Source organism: Propithecus coquereli, unplaced genomic scaffold (assembly GCF_000956105.1).
Source record: "Propithecus coquereli isolate 6110/MARCELLA unplaced genomic scaffold, Pcoq_1.0 Scaffold174, whole genome shotgun sequence".
Classification (NCBI taxonomy): Eukaryota; Metazoa; Chordata; class Mammalia; order Primates; family Indriidae; genus Propithecus; species Propithecus coquereli.
The window spans coordinates 1441714-1452387 of record NW_012142080.1 but is presented as its reverse complement, the minus strand read 5'-3'; the positions used below and the strand labels follow the sequence as shown (position 1 = coordinate 1452387).

The 10674-nt window shown below is 37.6% G+C and overlaps 1 protein-coding gene across 1 annotated transcript in view; it reads left to right on the top strand.

The window, feature by feature from the left end:
• The window catches only part of LOC105808458 (roundabout homolog 1-like), a 236074-nt gene extending 229149 nt beyond the window's left edge, over positions 1-6925 (top strand). Inside the window, exon 2 of the mRNA XM_012642111.1 lies at positions 6591-6925. Coding sequence (XP_012497565.1) covers positions 6591-6925 — 335 coding nt within the window. The remainder of the gene's footprint in view (positions 1-6590) is intronic.
• Positions 6926-10674: the final 3749 nt, after the last annotated feature.

Genomic DNA, 10674 nt, shown 5'->3' with positions numbered 1-10674 from the left:
TGTGCAATCAGCTGTGTGGGACTTGAGGTCCTCAGAATATTATAAACTGATAATGTAAGGTTGTTTACTCAATAATGCAAGATCATATTAGAGAAGACGACGCAGTACAGAGAAAGCTTTATATCCCATTATATTGATCATCAGGGTCTTTACTAAGTTACATGACTATGGAATCATTTGGTTTACAGGTAGATATTCTATGCATGGGCAAAGAACAACAGATGTCACTAGGTTTGACCACTTCTTGCTGTTGTTATCATCTATACTTTAAAAGTAAGCAATCAAAACAAACACTTTCAGAGCTGGAAATAAGAATGGACAAGGCATGTTTCTCTATAGATTTTAACTCATAATCCTAGCGGTATTTATGGAATAGTTAGAAAGAGCAAGCATTTGAATTTGACGAGGATTGAATCCCAGCACAGCCACCTCCCAGCTGAGTGATGGCTGAGAGTCTCAGTTCCTTCGTGTGCACACAGACGTAACACCCACCTCATAAGGATGCCGTTGTGATAAAGGGGATGGCAGATCATTAATAGTGTTTTCTTTTGTGTTCCTTTTCTTCCTGCTTAGAGTTGATAACAAAGAATATTTTATTATAGTTTCCTAATGAAGATGATGATTGCCATTTACATTTGTTTTTAAATTGAGGTTAAACAATCACTTGTTATAAAAATCACTCAGAAATTGGAAGGTCTTTTTCCTAAGGTTATGCATGATGAGAAATGTGAGATTTCTATATTTTCTTATGATTTCCAAAGGTACTTGTTCTACAGTCAAATTACTGTTTATTTGCTAATGCTATTCATTCTCTTCAGATTATTATATGCTCAACAGTACGTATTAGCTCTTGAAATGTGTTTCTTAGAAACAAAGTTTAGTAGGCTCTCCTGAAAAACAGAAAAGAATAAAAAAGAATTTAGTGGCCAAACAGGCTTGGGAAATGCTGCCTATTATACCCCTCTTCTGGCACATCATAACGCATATTAGCAAGATTAAAGACCCTGAAAACTGCGGCTCTTTTCTGAAGCAATACCTATTAACAATCTGAGGAATGACTGTTCCAGAGAGCATTTTGAAAATTTAGACTTTAATAATATAGAAAGCATTTTTATTGCAGAAACTTTTACTGAATGCTGCTGTACAAACACCATGGTGAAAATTTGGGCCTGTGTTCTCCATTCCCAAAAGTCACGCTGGCTGTGGTCTGGCTACATGGGACTGCAGGTTAGGGATAGGGAGAATCCTCAGCAACTATGTACTTTAGTTGAGCCAGGTTGACTGCTAGTTTCTGTAATTGGTTATTACTTTCTCTACATTCTCTCCCTAAATCGTTTTCTTCCCCCCACTCTTTAGAGACAGAGTGCCGTGTTGCCCAGGCTGAAATGCAGTGGCTATGTGCAGGCATAATCATAGCACACAGCAGACTCCAGCTCCTGGGCTCAAGGGATGCACCCTGCCTCCGGCTCCCGAGTAGCTGGGACTACTGGCAAGTGCCAATGCACCCAGCTTCCCTAGACAGTTTTATTCTACCCCATGGTTTTTGTCACCAGTACTATTCTAATTGATGGCTCCGGCTGAGATTTTTTTTCTGAGGCCAACTTGGATATACAAATTAACAGTTTGTCGTCCCCATTTGAATATTGTAGAAATACCCCAAACTCTTCCTGTCTCATACTGAATAAGTCATCTCCTCTGCCCTTCTTCCTCCCATCAAATTTCACTCTCTTATTCCCTACCTTCATTGAGATTGCCCTTTGCCCACTGCAAAGACCAGAAACTTGGATTCTTTCTATCCTCTTCTTCTCCTCCATCCTGTGCATTTTTATTCCCATCATCCTAGACTTTGCCAGTGAGTAGAGTCTGTTGATTTTATGACTTAATATCTATAGATTCGTCCCTCTATTTTCCCTTCTATCTGTCAATGTCTAACTTTGGGTTATCAGATTTATTGTTTAAAGTGTTCAAAAGTTTCCTAATTAATTCTCTCCTAGCCTGGCCTGCTAAGTCCAGTTTCTTATTACCAACAGTGAGCTCTTTAAAACCAAACTTGATCACACCGATCCCTTGCTCATAATTGTTGAATAGTTTCCTGTTGCTTTGAACTAGGTTCCAGAACTCTGCCTTGATGTGCAAAGCCTATTATATGATTTCTTTTTAGCTGTTTCTCTTTTCTTTTCTCTCTTCTCTCCTCGCCTCTGCTCTTTTTCTTTTCTATCTTTTCTTTCATAGAGACAGAGGTTTCACCACGTTGCCCAGGCTGGTCTTGAACTCCTGGCCTCAAGCGACCCTCCCACCTTGGTCTCCCAAAGCACTGGGATTGCAGACATGAGCTGCTGCACCCAGACTCTTTTAGTTATTTCTTCAGGCTCATACTTCCCAATCTCTAACATGCACCTTGTACCCAGGCCATGCTAACTTACCTGTAGGTCCCACAAGTGTGCTATATACTCTTGTAGCTGTGCCTCTGGGTGAAATCATCTCCTTTCTTTTCTTTCTGACTCATTCCTCAAGGCTTATCTCAAGTTTCACATCTCTGGATGCCTTCTCTGACTCGCTAAGGCAGTCATAGATGCCCTTTGTTTGAGTCCTTATAGCAACTTATGCATCCCTGTTTCCTGTCTGAAATGGACTTTCAGAATTTAAAATAAAATTTGCTCTACTTAAATATGTATTACCTAAGCAGTTGAGACTCATTAGCATCTACCATTGATAATTATAGGCAAAGTAAAGGTCAATACTTATTAAAATACTTTCTTTTCTGAAGTTTTACAGCACCGACAATTAGGAATAATCTATAATCTGCTGTAAATTTCACTTTACTTCAATATAGGCTTAGAAAGTAATGAGTTTCCAAATTATTCCTGTGTTATTCTTACGTTGCTGATTTATTTCCCCCTCTTTTAGACCCCATTTTCATTTAAAGGACTTATAGCATGTTGTATACCATGCATTAAACTCAAGCAATATTTCAGATTATAAAACTATTATTTAACATTTCAGATTATAATTTTTTGTTTCATGGTGGATATAAGCAAATAATAGATCTTTTAGTTTCATCATTCACTAAGTCATTTCACTAAAAAATATATTAATTGAAGTAGTTACAATTTAGACAGAGATATAAATAAGCCCCATGCCGGGCTTATAGTCTCTTTAAGGTCGAGTAGTATGCATATTGGTTACAATTGAAAAAATAAATTTTTTAAAGTCTCTGTATGGAATGCATGATTCTTAAGCTTCAGCCCATTCTGCTCAGTTAAGTCTTTCTTGTCAACACGTAATTCATTTTTTTCATTTGTTCAACACATATTTATTGAGTACTGTAATATACTCAGCACTCCGCCAGGCATAAGGGAAACAACCGTGAGCAAAATCAGACCCACAGACCTTACAGAATAGTGGGAAAAACAGATAATATTCAAAGTATCAGATAAATAGATTTATAATTCTCATCATTTTACCAAGAGTAGAAATATAGTGCTATTTAGGTTTATGAAAGTGGCATTTAATTTTCTTGGAAAGATCATTGAGAGCAGGGATTTGAAAGAAGAGTTTTGGCGAACTAGGATAAGATTATTTTGAGCCCAGGCCCTGTGGCAGGTACAGGCCGTGTGGCAGGAGGAAGCACAAGATGTTTATGGAACTAACAGAAGACTGGGCTGCAGAGAGCAGAGAGAGGAGTAAAATAGGAAGAGTCTGGAGAACTAGATCAGGGAATGAACATGCTGACTCTTGTAGGTCTTAAAGGAGTTTATCTTAAGAACAATGAGTTTATTTTAAGAGCCTCTGAAGTAGAGGAGGACCCAGATTATTTGACAGCCTTCAACTTGCTACATTGAAGTGTAACCATTAATATTTAAGAGGCTTTGCTAAATCTTAGTGGGGGTGGTAGTTGGACTTCAGGTGGTAGCTGGCTGTACAGATGAGGAAGAGTAGATTAATGTGAGAAATTCTACAGAGGAATTTTAAGAAGGACTAGGGGCCAGAAAGGGAGACTGTAAGGAGGATTGGTTTCTACTCTGCCTTAATCATTGAGACTGGAACACTAGATGAAAGCAAGGTTTGGGGCTCAATTGAGTGAAAACTTTGGTTATCGAATTTGAGAAATCTTTGAGAAATTTACATATTTTCTATCTATACAGCAGTAATAAGATAGGAATATTAAAAACTATAAAACATCATCCCTGTTTTTGAGACTCTATTTTCACCGGAAAAAGTTAGGGTATAGACACGGAAAGTATTTAAGTGACATACACTCAGGGCTTCATTTGTTAAGTAATGCATAAGGTCTAGAATGCAGCACTTCACCCAATAGCCTTTTCCATTTAATATTATATTTAACTATTTAAACTCAATTATTTAGCATTTTATCTTTGAAGTCTATTAAAATATTAACATAATTATCACTACTAATAAAGTTAATTTATTAGAAAAATCCCTGGGGAAAGTGTGTGTGTGTGTGTGTGTGTGTGTGTGTGTGTGTGTGTGTGTGTGTGTGTGTGTGTGTGTATATACATATATATATATACATACATATCATTTTATTATTTAGGAAGATAGAAAAGTCTATATAAAGAACAGTTTCAGAAAACATTTGTTTTGGAATCCAAGCAAGAGTGAGTTCCGAGGAATTTCTGGCATGGTGGCATCATCCATAGGGCCCTGAAAAGCCAAAGTGTGTGGGCTGCAAGGGTTATCAGTCTGCTCTGAGGCCCACAGGGCCTGGGCAGTGCAGATGGTACAGTCCTCCCAGAGAGAGGAAGGCGCTGACCCAGGGGCTCAGGTTTCTGGGAGCTGGAGTCAGGGCACTTCCCACTGTTCTGCCAAGCTCCCAGGGCGGCTGCTGCTGTACTGCAGGTGGCTCAGGAGTTTGCATTCGATTCCTGCGGTGTGCATTTCTTATGTGTTAGGCATAATAATAAAGGATGGGGCAAACATCCTGAACTGAAGGAGGGAAGGTCTCTGATAGAGAACCTGGGATCTCACGTGCTCTTGCGGCTATATGCCCTTCATCCCGTTGTTCAACCTCATCGTTAGCTTCTGTACAGCTAGTGGCTTGAACTAAATAAACGGTTTGCATCCCTGACATCACAAATCCCCTGAGGAGAGAAGGGGCAGGAGGGTTTTAGAAACAACACGGCATGCCTGATGCCCTAGAAGATTCTAGGTGGGGCCTGGGCAGTGGCATTTGTGTTTAAGTTCTGCAGGTGATTCTGAAATGGGGTTGACTTGAGAACCACTGCAGTCAGTGATTTGGATGATAGCTACTATTTAGCATCTAAAATTGTTACATTGATGCATATTTTACCCACAGGATCCCTAATCCTAACAGGAGTCCTGGGAGCTACCATAATTATGTCCTTTTTACATATGCAACATCTGAGTCTCAGACGTGGCTTCCGGAAATTCACACAGCCTGTTCAGCGCTACTGCTGACCAACTGCAGGGCCAGGTGTTTTCGCGATCTTTCCCAGGACAGGAAGGCGGTAACAAGCCCAGTGAAAGTAACAAGCTCTGTAAGGGGCAAAGCTCCACGCAACTCTCAGGGCTTGCTCTTGTTTCTGTCAGTAGCCCTCACACTACCCAGCAAGGAACTGCTTTTTTACACACTTGACTCTGAATTCCCATCGCCTCTTACACTTCACTTTGAGCTGCAGTTAAGTATCGCAGGCAGAGGCTGTCCTGTTTTTATGGTCTTGGTGTGGACGTCTTTCCTTCTTCCATGTCTTTGCCCAGTGATCTGCGCTGTGTCCCTGAAGGTGCCGCCCAGTGTGACGCTGGAGCTTTGAAAAGCCTGAATTCTTTCCTACAGGGCAAACTCCAGGCCACCCTTTGTGACCTGCATCACAGCACCGTAGAAGCCCTCCCCGTTTTCACCACCACTCACTTCATCTGTAGCCTGGTGTAAAGCCTGAGGAAAAACGTGAATGCAGACATTGGGGAGGAGGAAGTCTTCAGAGGGGGAATTGTTTATCTGAAGGGGAGAGCCTCATGACACATTTTGTGAAGTGCTTTTGTCTTTCTCATTCCATCTAGAGTCTCCCTGGTCCTCTGAGTATCCCCAAGATGTCAGAGAAACAATAGAAAAAAAAAACCCACAAAAGATCAGTTTCATTACATATTCTAATGTAAATGTTCATCCATATATAGCATATGTTTTGTTAAAGTGTTGATTGATGTTAGTTAAAAGGGAGATTCCAGAAAGCCATGCCGTTATTTGTAATACTCAGGAAGCTATGCAATAGTTCTCTAACACATTCCTTTGCAAAAACAGGCACATGCATGGCATAAACAGACGGTGTAATAGGTTCTGCAAGCATTCATGGATAAGGGATTCGAGAAGCAGACAGGATTTGTACAGGCCATGTTGAAGCAAGAGAACTTTCTAAGTGGAGGGTCAAAAGGATGCTGGTCCTGGAAGGTGTAATCAAGGTGGCCACCAGAGGGATTAGCTAGTAAATAGGCTAGGAAGGGTAGGTCCATATTATGCAGTGTTTAAATAGTCGTGGTAAAGCCTGTGCTTTTGAAATAAGACTTTTAATTGTTTTCAAGTGATGCATGAAGACATTTTGTCAATTCTTCTGCAGGCTCCCGTCTTCGTCAGGAAGATTTTCCACCCCGTATTGTTGAACACCCTTCAGACCTAATTGTCTCAAAAGGAGAACCTGCCACTTTGAACTGTAAAGCCGAAGGCCGCCCCACACCCACTATTGAATGGTACAAAGGAGGGGAGAGAGTGGAGACAGACAAAGATGACCCTCGCTCACACCGAATGTTGCTGCCAAGTGGATCTTTATTTTTCTTACGTATAGTGCATGGACGGAAAAGTAGACCCGACGAAGGGGTCTACGTCTGTGTAGCCAGGAATTACCTTGGGGAGGCTGTGAGCCACAACGCATCGCTGGAGGTAGCTAGTAAGTAAAACGGGCTGTCTGTGTTTGGCAGGGGGAGTGACAGAATGGGGTCATTTGTCTTGATAATGGCGATAAAAAGTCGAATTTGTATCAGGGGCTTTGCTTGACAACAATCTCTAGCTTCATACGTGAATAGAATCCACTACTTGAATTTTCTGTATTTCTCATCCTAGCTGGTTATTCAAGTTAAACTGGGATTTATACATAGTTGTTGAACTATTTGTCTTTTGATTTGGAGTCGGTTTTTGTTGAACATTTTCATTCACTGTGTTTTATTCCCTTCCTTAGTTGCTTTTAAATATATCGAATAGCCAGGTGAAATGATGCCCACCCGTAGGCCCAGCTGCTGGGAAGGCCGAGGCAGGATTGCCTGAGCCCGGGAGTTCTGGGTGGTAGTGCACTATGTGAATCCGGTGTCTGCTCTAAGTTGTCATTAGTATGGTGACCTCATGAAAGCCAAGGACCACCAAGTTGCCTAAGGTTGGGTAAACCTGCCCAAGTCGGACACGGAGCAGGTCAAAACCCCTCTGCTGACCAGTAGTGGGATGGTACCTGTGAAGAGCAACTAGACTCCAGCCTGGGCAACATAGCAACACCTTGTTTCATAAAAATATTTAAAAATATGCAGTACAGTATGCTATCTGTAAATAAAATAGTGTGAATATTTTTAATTTGTCCTTAAGAGAAATACTTTCAACTGCTATTATAAGGTATGATTTAAAACTGTTTCTAATTCTTAGAAATAGTTTATACTTCTGTTAGAACCATATCCAGAGAATGATTCATACTTTGCTTTCTTGGCTACTGTGGTGCACCTCAGGAGGAAAACAGGCATATGTAATTGTCAAGTAGTTGATCGTTCCGTTTATTTACACAAATACCAAATGCAGTTCATTTGAAATTACCTAAGGAAAAAGTTATTGACTAATGATTAAATTGTTATATCTATTATAGAGTCTGGATTTATTTGTATTTGAATAAGAATTGGACTTCTCTTATTTTCTATCCACATTCAAGAGATAGCAAAGAAATTTCATTCCTTGAAAGAATCTTGCTGTATATGACAGAAATTAAAAATTACATAGTGATTAAAGAAACAAATGAAATTTAGATGTAATTCACTTTAACTATATAATTATATATGAAACTATATGTATAACTCTGCATATATCTGTATTTGAGGTTTTTCCAAGATGATTGATATTTTAATACAATTTATGTCCAAAATTTTAATTAAATAATCAGTTTTCATAGTCTCCAAAATTGACTAGAACTTGAATATTTAGAACCATAAATAAGTATAAAATTATAGATATGGAAAGGAACTTTGAGACAGATTATTCCTGTCTCTAAATATGTATGTAATCCTCAAGCAATTGATGGTTCAGTTTATTTACACATATTAGTAATGCGGAACCCGCCCCAGAGAATTTAAATGATTTGATCACCCTCACAGAGCCATGCAGTACTTCAGTTGAGATAGAATGCCAAAAATGTCTGATACGAGTATAAGATATAAGATAGAATAAAAATTAAAGTAACCACTTTAAACCATGTCAAAACTAGCTATTCACATATTTTAAGCATTTGCCTGAAATCTGAATTTATATTTCTGTATTCATTGTTCATTATTATAATGATGTCTCTTATTGGCTTGATTCTCAGTGAAGGTCTTAGAACTATATCAGTGACGTGTATGAAAACTATTTTGCTTTTGTTTTGTTTTGTTTTAACCCGGACTTTAAATATAGCTGAAGCAAAAAATGTAAATGTTCAACCTGTTTATAAAAGAATGTACAGTCAGTCATCCCTCAGGATTTGTGGGGGATTGGTTCTATGACCCCTGTGGATACCAAAATTCACAGATGCTCAAGTACCTTATATAACATGGCATTGTATAAACATACAAGCTACACATATTTTCCTGAACACTTTAAATCATCTCTAGATTACTTATAATAGCTAATACAATGTAAATCTGTGTAAATAGTTGTTATATTGTATTGTTTAGGGAATAATAGCCAGGAAAAATTGTCTGTACATATTTAGTATAGACAGTACCATCTATTTCTGTCCTAATATTTTCAGTCCACAATTGGTTGAATCCACAGATGTAAAACCCAGTGCTTTACATGTTTAATTTACAGCAAATATGGCCCAAACTTCCTCCTCACCTCTACCATGTTTGTTTATGTAACATCCAGTGCAGTTGTTGGTAATGCTTTATATGGAGGACAAACTCTATGTTTTTATAAAGTTTTGATAAAGTCATCTTTCAAAATTAGGATATTAGTATCTTTGTAAATTTGACACATTTATGTTTAAGAATACTCATTCCCTGTGGAGACAAAATTAAGTTAGCATTTGAAAACAAATCTAGAGAATCAAAAAATTATATAGATAACTTAGGCCAGCTCCTATTTTTGGTAGGTAAGAATCTGAAGACCAGAGGGAAAAAAACAGACTGATTATTTATGCTCTGAAATTATAATTTCTTATAAATGAAGTGTGTCCCAACTTTGATATTTAGAAATAGTAAAGATAATCTCTTGTGTTTTTTGTGTTATTTCCTACTCTACGTGCATTCTTATCATTGCCAGAATTTTTTTTTGAAAGCAGTTATAGACTTGAGTATGTCTAAAAGTTTACCTTCTAGATCTTCTTTTTGAAAACACCTTTAGTTTTGCCCAAGATGATCAAGATATCTTAATGCACTGGGATTTAGAGAGCTGTCTTTGCTAATCTGGCTTTTGTGTAGATACTGTAAATATATTATTAGTTTCCAGCTAAGTTCTCTTTCTTAACTAGACATCCCATTACCTTGAGAGCCGTTATGGGAAAAGCTTTCCAGTCTTAGTCATCAAATACACAATCATGGAATTGAAACCAGACATAAGATCATTGTATTAATTTTACCAGCAAAATATTCAAATATAGATCCCCTTAATGCATGATTCATACATTTGAGCATGATGTACATCATTATGTTTCCAAAATGTTTTCAAGCTCCAAAGAAAAAAAAGAATATTATGATTTACTGAATAAAATTTAATAAAAGTACTTCTAAATATACTACAAATTAATCTTTGGTGACAATTTATATATGAAATGTATAGATATTAAACACATGCCAAATATAGTTTGATATTAATAAGGATAATTTGATAATAAAGATGCTTATTAGTGATAATAATAATTATTTGAAATCCTGGAAAAAGTTTGGGTGGCATTTGCTTTAAATAATTTTTATACCAGTTTAATTGCAATGATTAAAACATGTTTTTATTTGAATAAATTGTATGATTTGGACACAAAAGTTTATGGGAAAAATTAAGTACTCTGCACTTAACAAGGCTTTTGTGTGTTTAAAAAGTTTGGAAACTATTATTTAGTAAACTTATGCTTCACTGCACTAATAATGAATATGTATTAATTCAATTTACTGCATTTCAGGTATTTATTCTTGGCAATAGGTGCTGGTCATTTACCATTTTTAAGAGGTTTGTGTCCTAAAGCCAAAACTAGCCTTTTGGATGTTACATAAATAAACAGGGTAGAGGTTAGGAGGAAGTTTGGGCCATATTTGCTGTAAATTAAACATGTAAAGTACTGTTATAGTTTGAGTTTTTATTCCTGGAGAGTATTACTACTTTTTTTGTTTTAACGTTTCCTTAGTTTAGACACCAGAAGTTCAATAAGAACTATTCTTATTGACCCCAAGGTTCAGACACAGGAAGACAAAGATTGCATCTAGTTT